This window comes from Lupinus angustifolius, chromosome LG05 (assembly GCF_001865875.1).
Source record: "Lupinus angustifolius cultivar Tanjil chromosome LG05, LupAngTanjil_v1.0, whole genome shotgun sequence".
In the NCBI taxonomy this organism is placed as follows: Eukaryota; Viridiplantae; Streptophyta; class Magnoliopsida; order Fabales; family Fabaceae; genus Lupinus; species Lupinus angustifolius.
Window position 1 is genome coordinate 1001364 of NC_032013.1, and position 15686 is coordinate 1017049.

Sequence of the window (15686 nt, forward strand, 5' to 3'; positions counted from 1 at the left end):
CATTCCAGAAGGTGAAGGAGTTGCTAACCACTGCACCTGTGTTGGCTCTGCCTAATTTCACACAACAGTTCACAATTGAAGTAGATGCATCAGGACAAGGAGTTGGTGCTGTGTTGATGCAGGACAAACACCCTATTGCTTATATTAGCAGGATGCTAAATCAACAACAACAATCACTCTCAACATATGAAAAGGAGCTTATAGCTGTGGTTTTTGCAGTCCAAAAATGGAGACACTATCTCTTAAATAAACACTTCATCATCAAAACTGACCATAGGAGTTTGAAATACATGTTGGATCAAAGATTGACCACTGAGTTCCAACAAAAGTGGTTGGTAAAGCTTATGGAGTTTGACTTTTTCATTGAGTACAAACAAGGGAAGTACAATGTAGTAGCTGATGCTCTTTCTCGAATGGAAGGGGTTGAATGTCAAGCAATCTTGGTGTATACTTTGAATTCAGATTTATTAGTGAGGATTCAGGGCACTTGGGTCAATGATGCTAGCTTGCAGAAGATAATACTTTAATTAACATCTGATCCAGCTAAACACAAACACTATTCTTGGAATGGACTCGAACTCAGAAGAAATGGTAAATTGGTGGTGGGTAAGGATGAATCACTCAGGAAGGAATTGTTACAATGGTTTCATGAGGCAGCTTCAGGGGGGCATTCTGGAAGAAATGCAACTATCCAGAGGATTAGAGCAGTGCTCTATTGGAAAGGGTTAAATAAGGATGTCAAATCCTTCATTCAACAATGCTCTGTCTGCCAGAGGTGTAAGTATGACACTTCTGCTTACCCTGGCCTACTACAACCCTTGCCTATAGCTGAACATGTATGGCAACATATCACTATGGACTTCATTGAAGGGCTACCTATCTCTAATGGCAAGCAGGTGATTTTTGTTGTTGTAGATAGGTTGAGTAAGGCTTCTCACTTTATCCAGCTTACTCATCCTTACACAGCTAGCATTGTTGCTCAAGCATTCATGGATAATGTCTTCAAATTACATGGATTTCCAGAATCCATAACCAGTGACAGAGACCTTGTGTTTATCAGCAAGTTTTGGCAGGAGCTTATGGCCTTCCAATGAGTACAATTGCAGCTTTCTACTTCTTACCATCCACAAACAGATGGACAATCTGAGGTTGTCAACAGGTGTTTGGAGACATATCTTCGTTGTATGTGTACAAATACCCCTCAGCAATGGGTATGTTGGTTGCCACTAGCTGAATGGTGGTATAACACTACATTTCACACTTCCATACAAGCAACTCCTTATGAAGTGGTGTATGGTCAACCTCCTCCCACTTACTTGCCTTATTTGCCAGGTGAATCTAAGGTACAATTGGTGGACAGAAGCTTGGCTAAAAGAGAAGAGATGTTGAAGGTGCTTAAGTTTCATCTAAGAAGGGCCCAGGATAGAATGAAACAGTTGGCAGATAAACATAGGAGTGATAGGCAATTTCAAGAAGGTGATTTGGTCTATATTAAGCTGCATTCTTACAAGCAAATTTCAGTAGCAGCTAGGAGTAATGAGAAGCTTGCTCCTAAGTATTTTGGTCCGTTTCCTATACTCAGCAAGGTTGGATCTGTGGCTTACAAAGTGCAGATTCCAGAACATGCTAAAATCCACAATGTGTTTCATGTTTCTCAATTGAAAAAGCATGTTGGGCAGGTTATTACTTCCTCAGTTCTTCCTTCTACTACAAGTGTGGGTAATCACGATAAGGAACCAGAGCTCATCCTTGATAGAATCACAGTGAAACGCAGGGGACAACCAGTAACCAAGGTTTTGGTCAAATGGTCTGCTGAAGCAAAATTGGCATTCCAGAAGGTGAAGGAGTTACTAACCACTGCACCTGTGTTGGCTCTGCCTAATTTCACACAACAGTTCACAATTGAAGTAGATGCCTCAGTGAATTTGTAGCATTTGTAGTTCTGTTTCATAGCCTTTGTAATTCTGTTTCAGTTAGTTAGGAAATAGGCTATAAATAGCAACTTTTCAAAAAGCAGTTAATAACAGATTTCCATTTTTAGAAAGTTTCCCAAAACTTCTTCTTCTTCTTTCCTCAACACAAATTCTGCAATTCTTGATTGATTTTAATAAGTAAGTTCGAATTCTTTTCTCAATTCATAGGAATTCCTACGCTTATTCCATTGAATTCATCGATTCAAGTGTGAATTCCTTGAATTCTCTTGAACAACCACATCATAAAACAAACTCAATCATTTCTTTCTCGAATGGAAGAGGTTGAATATCAAGCAATCTTGGTGCATACTTTGAATTCAGATTTATTGGTGAGGATTCAGGGCACTTGGGTCAATGATGCTAGTTTGCAGAAGATAATACTTCAATTAACATCTGATCCAACTAAACACAAACACTATGCTTGGAATGGACTAGAACTCACAAGGAAAGGTAAATTGGTGGTGGGTAAGGATGACTCACTCAGGAAGGAATTGTTACAATGGTTTCATGAGGCAACTTCAGGGGGGCATTCTGGAAGAAATGCAACTATCTAGAGGATTAGAGCAGTGCTCTATTGGAAAGGGTTAAATAAGGATGTCAAATCCTTCATTCAACAATGCTCTGTCTGCCAGAGGTGTAAGTATGACACTTCTGCTTACCCTGGCCTACTACAACCCTTGCCTATAGCTGAACATGTATGGCAACATATCACTATGGACTTCATTGAAGGGCTACCTATCTCTAATGGCAAGCAGGTGATTTTTGTTGTTGTAGATAGGTTGAGTAAGGCTGCTCACTTTATCCAGCTTACTCATCCTTACACAGCTAGCATTGTTGCTCAAGCATTCATGGATAATGTCTTCAAATTACATGGATTTCCAGAATCCATAACCAGTGACAGAGACCCTGTGTTTATCAGCAAGTTTTGGCAGGAGCTTATGGCCTTCCAAGAAGTACAATTGCAGCTCTCTACTTCTTACCATCCACAGACAAATGGACAATCTGAGGTTTTCAACAGGTGTTTGGAGACATATCTTCGTTGTATGTGTACAGATACCCCTCAGCAATGGGTATGTTGGTTGCCACTAGCTGAATGGTGGTATAACACTACATTTCACACTTCCATACAAGCAACTCCTTATGAAGTGGTGTATGGTCAACCTCCTCCCACTTACTTGCCTTATTTGCCAGGTGAATCTAAGGTACAATTGGTGGACAGAAGCTTGGCTAAAAGAGAAGAGATGTTGAAGGTGCTTAAGTTTCATCTGAGGAGGGTCCAGGATAGGATGAAACAGTTGGCAGATAAGCATAGGAGTGATAGGCAATTTCAGGAAGGTGATTTGGTCTATATTAAGCTGCATTCTTACAAGCAAATTTCAGTAGCAGCTAGGAGTAATGAGAAGCTTGCTCCTAAGTATTTTGGTCCGTTTCCTATACTCAGCAAGGTTGGATCTGTGGCTTACAAAGTGCAGATTCCAGAACATGCTAAAATCCACAATGTGTTTCATGTTTCTCAACTGAAAAAGCATGTTGGGCAGGTTGTTACTTCCTCAGTTCTTCCTTCTGCTACAAGTGTGGGTAATCACGATAAGGAACCAGAGCTCATCCTTGATAGAATCACAGTGAAACACAGGGGACAACCAGTAACCAAGGTTTTGGTTAAATGGAAACATCAATTGGTTGAAGATGCTTCATGGGAATTCTATTATGATCTATGTAAAAAATTTCCAGCTTTTGATTCTTGAGGACAAGAATGTTCTTATGGGGTGGGCAATGATAAGAGTGAATTTGTAGCATTTGTAGTTCTGTTTCATAGCCTTTGTAATTCTGTTTCAGGTAGTTAGGGAATAGGCTATAAATAGCAACTTTTCAAAAAGTAGTTAATAACAGATTTCCATTTTTAGAAAGTTTCCCAAAACTTCTTCTTCTTCTTTCCTCAACACAAATTCTGCAATTCTTGATTGATTTTAATAAGTAAGTTCGAATTCTTTTCTCAATTCATAAGGATTCCTACGCTTATTCCATCGAATTCATCGATTCAAGTGTGAATTCCTTGAATTCTCTTGAACAACCACATCATAAAACAAACTCAATCATTTGCCATTTGCTTTCACGTTTCATACTTCCTTAACCATTTCATACTTCCTTCTTCTTCGTTTTATACTTTCATTGTTTCAACTTTCAAACTCACGGTGCAGACGACTTACCAACAATGGCAAGAGCAACGAAGAGCGAGAGTGACGGCGGTGACGAGCTAGTGGTGGTTCTTCTGACGGCTAGATCTTCTACAAGTTCTTTATGAGCGATGAGTGAGTTTGTGACCCTTTTGTGTGTTTACTAGTTTAAGATTTTTTTAATTGGAGTTAGACTTGCCGATTTAACCAACCGGGTTCTATTGGCCTAACCTAGTTAGAATGGATTTAACACGACCTAAAATGGTCTCGAAGAGCTCTCAGTTTGAGGAATGGTATGAGATGTCTATACTTTCAGGTGACGGTCCGACTGATCCTAACAACCTTGACATAAATGATAGGTGTGAAAAAAAATCATTATATCAAATTATAAAATTAAAAATAATATTTAAATTTTCTACTCATGATGAACCTTAAAAGCATGCAGACTATATCACTTGACATCATAGACAAAATATAATAGGAGAATGTGTACTTTTAAAATATCAAAATATTTATTTTATTAAATTAAAACTTAATTTATTAATTCTAGACATCACACAAGAAGTAGATAGTAACACTTTCATCATTATTCTATTTAGTATTCATACAATAACACAATATATAACCAAAATCGTACTATCTTAATTAATATTCATACACATGTTGTAGCTTAGACTGTACAAAAGTGTTAGCACAATCCACAACAATATCATTACATGCTTTTGTGTGTGCTTTTAGTAAAGTCTGTTGTACTATAATTTGCACGTGTGATTTTATCGATACTTTCTGTATATTATATTCCTATTTTCTCATTTGATAATTTAATATTATAATATAATTACTCCATATTGAATGTAGTTATTGATATTATTGATACATTATGAATTTTTTATAACAAACACTGTGTTTATTATAGACACACACTTTCTTTAATGATTTTATCTTCTAATGATTCACCATGTGACTAATTTTAGGTTAATAAAATTATCTAAAAACACAAAATGTCTAATCATAAAAAATTGATTTCTATTTTGAAAGGAATAATTTTAACAAAGGTGATGAAGATGATATTGCTTCGATAACTTTACTTCAACAAAGTTCTTCAATTAGTCAAGTAGTTCAACTAGATTAGAAACCTTCAAAGGTTCAAAATGTATCAATTGATAAATGTGATATTAATTCTTTACAAAGTGAAAGATTCAAAATGATCATATCATATTTGAGCACTATTATAGTGTGAACACATTTTTAATTGCAATTGACAAGTAATTGCAAGAGTTTAATCATAGGCTTAGTGAGCAAAAAATGGAACTTCTAACTCTCAACATTAGTTTGGGTCCTAAAGATGTTCATAAATTATTTAATATTGATAATATATGTATTATTATGCAAAAATTCTATCTAAAAAATTTCAATGAGTATGAGAATATTAACTTGAGATATCAACCTCAAAATTTTATTTTTGATGATCTTAGCCATTCAAATTTGAAGAACCTTTCAACGATCTTTAAATTAAGTACAACTTTGACAAAAAATATGGAATATTAATACATATTACTTGCATGATCAAATTATTCATCTTTTCTTGACTCGTACGATTTCTACAACTATTAAGAAGTATATCATTTTCAACAATTAATGAGAACAATCAAAACAAGAATGCATAGTAAGATGGAAGATGATTTTTTTGCAGACAACATCGTGATTTATATTGAAAATGAAATAACTAACAATTTTATCTCTAATTCAATCATCGATGAGTTTAAGTCTTTAAAAGAACGAAGAATGATACTTTAAATAAACGTACATTTTTCTTTAAAATCTTGAGTTGTTAGTCAATGTTATTTAGAATTAATATGTTATTTTAAAATTTTGAAACAATTATGCATTTATACTTATATTATAGTCTTGCTAAATTAATTTCAATTGTAATTATATTATTGAATCCAGGGCCGACCCTATCATATCAATAAATTTTATAGACAAATTTTCATGGTAATTGGGGAAGTTGTGGCTAAAAGTTGTTACATTTTATGTGCTAGAGTTTTAGCAACAAAATTGATATTTTTAGAGATTATCTAAAACTTAACATTAAAGGCTTAACAAAATATCAATTTATAAATTTCAATAAGTTTAAAGTTTTAATCATTTTATCTCAATTATCATGTATATACCAAACAAACTTAAAGTAAAACTATAAAATATATTAAGAATATTATATGATTTATAAAAATAAACATAATAATAAAATTGAACAGAAAAATAAAATAAATTGATTATTGTTTTTTCGACATGACCCTTTATCATCATGGGCCTGAGTGGTCTCATTTGCAGCACATGTCGAGGGGCCTTCCTGAAATCAATGGGGAATCATTTGATTTACTTATATTAACAAAGTTCAACATGAGTAGCAACAACCTCACCAGACAAATCCCAACGTTGTTGACTTGTTATGTTTGTCTAAGACTCTAACCACCATTGATCTTAGCTGCAAATGCTAGTAAGAGAAGATCCAAATGGGATAAACATTTTGATTCTTTCGATATTCATTTTGATAATACACATATATAACTAATTATGCAATTCAACACCAATACCTAATATATACTACATGACCATGTTACTTTAATTTGTTGGAATGCATTTAAGATTGGAGTTTGTTCTCTAAGATGTCTTTGTCGGATCTGAATTTTCCTTTTGAGATTTCATCATCTCAAACCCAAAATAGCATAATGTTGGGTCATTTGCAAAAGTGCTAATAGAAATGCAGCGTGATGGGAAATGATATGTTCCTAGTAGTTTAATTTATGATATACATAATTAAACCTAAGTTTAAATTATTTTATTTTATCCACTTGTATAGAGCATAGATCCAAAAAACTAATTGTTACTTTGAAGAGGTTTCATCATTTACATGAATTACTCAAACCATGAATCCAATAGCATTATGATGATAAGAATCTGAAAAGAAGAAAAATAATATTTATTATCTCCAAATTAAAGTTGGTATTTTTGTGAGCACCTTTTTGTGGGGCGAATGCATGCATAAATGAAGCTTTAATTTTCATTACGTGCGATCTTTAATTTCTTGTGATGGGGCACCTATATAGTTTTGCAAAACTCTAGTTCATAAAGCATTAATTAAAGCCTATTTAGATAGGATTTAAAGATATAATTTAAGAACAAAGACACATATGATATATCGATTAAGAAAGCTTTTTGAAGACATTGTTTCTTTAGGGTTTAATATTTTAACTCATCACTAATTATTAAAAGTGGATGGACTCTTGTGTAAAGCTTAAAAAAACATGTAAAAAGATTATACATATGATGTGTCAATTAAGAAGGGTTTTGAAGTCATTATTTCTATCTTCTATTTTCTCAACAGCCTCTAAAAAATTAGTAAATAACAAATGATCTTGATGATAAAACATGTAAGCTTCTTTCTAAGTTTGACAAGGATCGATTCAACTTGTTGTGATCATTGTCTTATAGGGAAGTGTGATTTGTTGTTGTGAATTGGAAATTGTGAATATGTTTGATCCAAGATTTAATGAATCATCATTGATTGTGCAGCACATATACCTACTTCTCACGAAGAATAATATAGTCTTAGTTAGAGAATACAAGAACTAGGTACTATTGATAAAACAATCAAATAAACTATTTTTTTAATTTTTTTAATTCACAATCACTAAAATAACTTTGCTTCAAGAAAAGGAACAAATATCCTCTCAAATGATTATTTCTTCTTATATTTTTAATAATATAAATATAATTTATGATAAATAAAAGGATAAAAATATTATTTTATATTATTTATTATTGTGTGACATTTGTCACTCTCGTTAAGAGAGATAATCTTATTCTAGCCAACCTTACTGTAAAAGATCTGTTCTTAACATCAAGAACGAGATGCCGTTTAATTTCTTGGATAAGAAAGGGTAACTCCAACAATTTATTTACCCTCAATACCGCTTAATTTTTTGGAATTAGTCACTTCAACAGTCTTGATGATTATACATTATACAGATATCCAAAATAAGAACGAGATGGATGTTTGTTAAGAGAAATGAGATAGAATTAATAGAGATGTGAAGGGGAAGTAGTGGCACATGGGAACAGGATATACCATGTGGAGAAGATTCTCTGAATTAATTTTTTTTGGGGTAAGAGAGAGCAACAACGAATAACATGGTCTCACCCTATTCCAAAGGGTTGCCCCACAACTTCTAATAAAGGATTGCAATTTCATTGAGTTTGGGGTAGGCCATACTAAAGTGGTACAATTGGTGGGGTCCATGCCCAATGATACCCATTATATAGCCACCATTATTTTGTCTCGATAACATGTTTAATATCCCAAAAAATGTGCATTATATCTGTCACTTGTTATAATTGTTTGGAAAAAATATATTTAAATTAAAATTTTAATAATTAATTTTTTTTTTCTGATAAATTAGGATACTTTATGAGACGGATGATGTGTGTTCCATTTTCTATCTATGATAAAGAAATGAATGTGCTAATTGTGTGAGAAAGAGAAGCTAGGCTGGTTTGAGATTCCCCTCACTTTCCTCTAGATACACTTAGCATTGGAAAAGTGAGAACACCCAATGATTTCTCCATCAATGGATAAAAGACACATACTATCACATTAAGAATCTCTAAGGTAGTGTTGTATGATATTGGGGCTATGATTTTGGATTTGTTGTAGTTAAAAAATTGTTGTTTGTTGATGTAGTAACCAAATCAAAGTAGTTAGGTTAAAGATTGGATGGTATAAATTTCGAGTTTTGTTTTAATCAAATTTGTTTAGATCCAATTTTTTTTTGTTTAGTTATGTATGGTTGGTGTTTTATATTTGGTAGTTAAAAAACTAATTCATTTTGAAATATGATCTTGTATTATAAAATCAAATTTAATTCTAACATTATACTTAAAAACATAAGAATTCTTGTAAACAAGCTAACAATTAAATAGTAAAGAGAATAAGGAGAAGATGAAATAATGCAAAATTTGGTAACATTGTTCGATCAATTATGCATGTCTCCTGAAATATTGAGAGACTACCACTATGTATTATAGAATAAAGATCTGTGTTTGTGACTATTGTTGTTCTTCTACGTTAGGTTTACATAACATATAAATATATAGTTTTTTACTCCAACCCTTTTACATAAGCACAATGTCATAACTTATATATTATTATTATCTAGAGAAAAAAATCTGATCCATTGAAATATGAGTCATTGTATAACATCTCTAATGATATATCATGAAGTACAATTTTATATCAAGTGAAAGGATTAGAAGAAATGTAAGAATTTAAGAAATCTATGTTTACCCTTTCATGCAGAATAGCACAAGAGTAGTGATTATATTCCAAAATCCCAATATATATGCCTTAAATAAAATGGCCGAATATATCCACCAAATTTACCGACGGGCGTTGATTCAAATAGTACATGTTTGATTCCCCTTAAGCAATATTTTGGGTTCGAGTCTTGTGGATGAAAAATGTCCGCTAGGAGAGTTAGCCCCACGTACCTGTGAATGTTTACGACTCGGACAAGATTGCCTCCAGTGCGAAGATAATGTCGGAAACCAAAAAAAATATCCACCAACTTCCAGGCTCGCACATTAATTATTTAAATTACTAGTGCAAGTTCCATAACTGATTAAAAACTTATAAAATTATTGCTTGAGATTGTATTTTCAAAATTTTGTATTATACATCTCCTTGGATTCTGGATTTTTCATGTTGCCATGCCTGGCAGGTTTCTTCATCACACATGCATGGCCTAACAAGTTAAGTATTTACCTTAGGATCAAGTGTTTTTAATTTATTTCTTTTAAATATATTTTTGGCATATACAGTAGTAGCAAGATTCCAATTTAATTCAAAGTTGTCAAATATGTAGAATTTGGCATTTATATTAAACAAAGGCCTTGCATCTTTTAATCATTTTTCAGGGTGTGAAAAAAATGTTTCTTTCTTATTGAATCAATTCAAATCATATTGGTTTTCATATATTTGTATGTAATTTGAACCAATATATTCAAAAACATCCTCAACTTCGTAGGATTAATTATATATCATTTACAAAAATAAAAAAAGGTAAATGATATATAATTTTAGGAACGACACTTGTTAAGAGGTAATTATGAACCCAAATTACTTTCGGATGGGGATCACCTGTCCCATTTGGTGTCCCCATCCAATTAGAAAATTTTATTTGATTAAAAATAAAATTTATAATAACATAAATTAATATTTGTACGCTATTCTATGAGATTTCATTGACTTGGTACATGGGGACAAGAATTTATTGGGACAGAGGATCCTTGTCCATTACTTCCTTAGGTAAAATGTGAGAAAATATCATTAGTAGTACAAAAAAATTATATATCACTTAACTCTAACCCTAAGAAAAATTAAACATATATTACTAGGATCAATTTGAATGGTTAGATCAAATCAATATTAAATACTTCAATAATATACATATAAGCGCAAAAAAAATACTTTAATAATATACATATAAGCGATTGATATAACCAAATACAAACAAACACATCTAGATCTCTCCACAGAAACCAAGCTTTCTGGTTTGCTTGTTTTTTGATGTGGACATGAATTGATCAAAGTAGTGTTGCATGATCCTTATCTATCATTTCTAGGCTATGCTCAGTGATAAAAGGCCAAAATTCCTATATATAAAAATTTATTTTGTGGCCTAGACTTTCATTCTCTAATCCTTGAGAATTTTAACTGGTTTTTAATTTTGTTATTTGTATTTGAACTCATTCCTAATGCACTGTATGCATATATTTTTTAAGAAGATATTTGTGCATCATAAAAAAAATTGATTATATTTATATGTTAAAATTTGGGAGAGTTAATTATTTCTAATAATTTAGCATTACTATTTAAGTCAAAATTAGAAATGTTAACGGGTCGGGTTTGTGTTTGCCCAAACTCGAAATTCAAAATCCCAAACCTAAACTAAGCAGGATTGAAAACAAAGCTATCATTCCCAAACCTATCGAGTTTCGGGTAACCCAAACCCGACTGAAACCCATCTGAAACATGTATTTATATATATATATATAGATAGGTTTTATAATTATGTGAAATATATATGTTTTATATATGTATTTATGTAAAATTTAATAGTTTTACCTTTATTAATCGGGCTCGGGGCGGGTTCGGCGTATAATCAACTATACCATACCCGAACTGGAAACTTAAACTCGTATAAAACCCGAATTCAGTCACTTCGAGTTTTCCCCATTAAATTCAAGTTGAGTTCAGATAGATACCTGCAGATTCGATTTTTATTGCCCATCCCTATTCAAAATACTCCTTACCAACAACCAAAGGAAGAAAGAAAAACAGTGGGAATCCATCATTATGTTCCTTGTGACATGTTCATTCTGCTTCTTCCTAATTCCCATTTCCCAGCAGTATATGTATATATTATTTATGTAAAACTCGTGGAAAAGGTAAACAAGTTTCCCTTATTTTTATATAGAACTTGTGACTTTTCCTTGATTTTTATAATAAATAAGAAACCATCAACAATGTGTACATTTAAGAGAAAAATTGGAAGAGAAATGTGCTTATCATACACGATTTTTTTATGAATATCACATGACTTATATGAAAATGTTAGACCAAAGTGTCAAAATGCATCACTTTGTAAATTTTCCTAGAAAGGGAGGGAATCCATACTTACATATACATATATCCCATATATATATATATATATATACGAAGTGATTCAAGTTAGAACACTTCTCATTGTCAGAAATAAGAACAATTAATATAAATCAATAAATCTTATTTGAACGATCAAGATTAAAAGATACATACATATGATCAATAGTACTAATCATCTATAGATATAATATTAAAGTCTAAATTTATTGTTCTCAAAGTTTTTTACGTGAGAATTATTTTCATTTGAATCATTCTATATCTATATATAAGAACTATTCTCACTTGAATAATTGGACGATGATCTCTCCAAAGTCCGATATTTTACGCAATCTCTTGTTGTTATTATTTTTATCACTCTGCTGTTGCTGTCTATTTCTCAACCTAAAAATCGCTGTCTTTAGGTCTCTGAACCTATTTATCTTATCACCAAACTCACTCTTTAATCTTCACTACCCTTTCTTTCTCTCTCTTCTTATACCTTATATTTGTGTAGAAAAAAAGTGAGAATTAGTTTGAGAAATAGACACCAAATTAAAACTTTGCATGAATAAATAACAACAATATAATAGCAATATCACTATCATATCTTAAACTCTTGTTGTTCTTCTATTATCATCATCATGGCTTTTCCTAATTCTCACCCTTTCATGTTTCAAACAAATCATGAAGATCATCATCATCACCACTTTCATCAAGGTCTTTCACACTCTAACACATCTCTCATGATGAAGAGATCCATGTCATTTTCAGGAATAGAGAACAATCACTATGATGCAGTTCATGGTGATGATGAATTATCAGAAGATGGATCTCATATTGGAGAGAAGAAAAAGAGGTTGAAGTTGGAACAAGTGAAAGCACTTGAGAAGAGTTTTGAGATAGGGAACAAGCTTGAACCTGAAAGGAAAATGCAACTTGCTAAGGCTTTAGGTCTTCAACAAAGACAAGTTGCTATATGGTTTCAAAATAGAAGAGCAAGATGGAAAACTAAGCAACTTGAGAAGGAATATGAAGTGCTTAAGAAGCACTTTCAAGATCTTAAGCTTGATAATCATAACCTTAAGGCTCACAACCAGAAACTACATGGAGAGGTAATTTATTGGCTCATTCAATTTTTCAATATTATGTCACATTCTTAAAATAATTTTTTTTAATGCACTAACGAGTTTTGTAAACTGTTGTTACATTATCTACCATTTATGTTTAATTATTGTTGACTTTAAAAAAAAATCCAAATAAATGATGGATGATAGAGTGTATGTGTATAAATTTTTACACTGTCAATATATAGATTTTATATTTTTCTTAAAATGTTAATTTTCAATAAAACTTCACAAAATAACATTAAAATATTAATTTTTGTTATTTTTATTTTTAATTAAATGCAGTTTTTTAAGTAACTTATAATATAAAGTCAGACGTGAATGAGGACATATGATCCAATCCACAATTTTTTTATAAAATAAAATTGACTTTAAAATAAGAATTAGTTCAACTGAAATAGTTGAAGGTAAATAGTAAATACTACATAAATTATACATATGATAATTGAAAGAAATATATAAACTAAGGTGTGAACATACATCCAATTCAAATATCAGAAAATACATTCTTTTCATCCTATCTTTTTAAATCCAAACAAATGCACTCTCTCCCTCCTATATTTTTTAAAAAAGTAAAAAAAAAAAACATTTGCCTTTGAAAAAACATAAATCTTCATATTATTTGCTGAGTTATCTTGATAGACTATTAAATTAAGATGGATATACACTTACTTCTTCACTTTAGAGAAACTTTATTTCCAATATTCAATTTATTAAGCAAGCACATAATAGCGTGACTACATGATTGTTCTTGGGATGATTGGATTTTTTCTAAAGAAAATAATGGGATTTCTTAATCCTTTGTGGTTCTTTTAAATATTTATATTTTTTCGAATTAATTTCCATTTTCATCTTTTTGACTTTGAATTTAAATTGCTAAATTTTGTGAGTAGAGTATATATATCTATGTAGAAGAAGCACACATTTTTGTGCTAAAATAGATTGATATTTTCTTGTTTGAATAAAGAAAGCTAACCCATTTTTTTCATTTTGGGTTTCTTGTTCTTGTTACTTGCTACAAAAACTTCATTTCATTGATTAAATTATGAACGTATAATAACTTGTATAATTGACCCTAATGTGTTACTGACTTTTTAAAGGGATAATTCTGTCTTTAACTTTATGCTTGATTGTTACTTGTTTATTCATGTGATCTGATCTGTCCCTATGACAGTGTCAGAAACTCATAACTGAATATTAATAGTAATGTTTGTTTTCCATTTCTATTGAATACTTTGTTATCATTAGATTCCAGGTTACTATAGAAAAATACAATGTTATTATTATTATTATTGCATTTTATCCCACTAAAGCTTAGTCTTAGGCCTAAATAAAATAGAAGGTATTTTTTTTCTAAGCACATATTTCTTTTACATAAAGCAATCTGGTTGAATCCAGATCCAGCCTAATTTTTGGCTGAACATCCGCTACGCTGGTTAGAAAGAGGTTGAACTCAATTTCGACATCTTCCGAATGATTTTAAATCGTCATGATGTTTTTATGGTTAAAATGTAAAAAACTATCTTTAAGCACAATTTAGAAAATTTGACTTTTATTTGAACAAGAGTTCTGAGCTCTGAAGCCGATTATGGATTAGGGAAGATATTAATATCTCGTCCGCTCATAATAAAATAGTGTCCGCTCATAATAAAATAGTGTCCGCTCATAATAAAATAGTATCTTGCTAACTACGTGAATTTTTATATCCTTAATTTATTTTCAAATTTTATTTATTCCAACACAATAATTTATTTATTTTATTTATGTGTCAAACAAAATTTCATCTTGCTCATACATATCATTAGCTGCAATAGTAAAATTGTAATTTTATGTAAAATATTAATTAATTGGTACATTATAATGACCCAATTAATTCTCCGAATAAATCTTACTTAAGGAAAATCAAACATGTATTAATTAATTCAACGACCCATTTATAAACAAAGTTATGTTGATACATGATCACCTTAATTAACTTATTTTGTTTTTACACTTAAATGTACAGTTACAAGCTCTAAAGAATAGGGAATGCTTTGAAAGTGGTACAATTAGCCTCAAGAAAGAAACTGATCAAGGTTCTTGGAGCAATGCAAGTGATATTAGTTCAAATATCAATTTAGATCTATCACCAAAACCAATAATGAATAGTCCTATATATTCTCATAATGGTAAAACCCTTTTACACAATTCATCAAGATTAGAACTTCAAGAAGAAAGCTTCACCAACATGTTTCACAACATTGAGGATCAGCAGAATTTTTGGCCTTGGCCTGAGCAGAACCATTTTAATTGATTCTTAAAAAAGTGATTTTGGACATTAATGATATGATGAGAGGATGAAATTATGAAGAAATTAAGTTCATTAGGCATAGTTTAATTGATTTTTATCCCTACCAGTTTATTAATTTATGGTTTTTTTATGTAGATTGATTGTTGTATAAAATTTGAACAAATTTTACTTGGGTCATGAGGAACAAATTCCATTACACTATAGTGTAATAATATTGTAAAATTACTTATATTTAAGCACTTCCACGTAGTATGGGAATAAAAATGAGATTCTATGTTTGCATTCTTTAAGCAAAATGTCTTCTTCTATATTAGTAGGTTGGTGTTTTAAAATCTATATCTATATTTATACTTCTATACTATATATAAAGGCAAAACATGGTGTAATTTCTACCATTGTGTAATTTTCAATTTATGTTTT

At 31.2% G+C, this 15686-nt stretch overlaps 1 protein-coding gene across 1 annotated transcript; it reads left to right on the plus strand.

Annotated features, from left to right (window-relative positions):
- On the plus strand, positions 12306 to 15443 carry LOC109347331 (homeobox-leucine zipper protein HAT7-like). Its single transcript, XM_019587101.1, has 2 exons — positions 12306 to 12964; positions 14982 to 15443. Exons 1-2 carry the CDS (start codon positions 12494 to 12496, stop codon positions 15267 to 15269), a joined length of 759 nt encoding a protein of 252 aa, XP_019442646.1. The 5' UTR covers positions 12306 to 12493; the 3' UTR covers positions 15270 to 15443.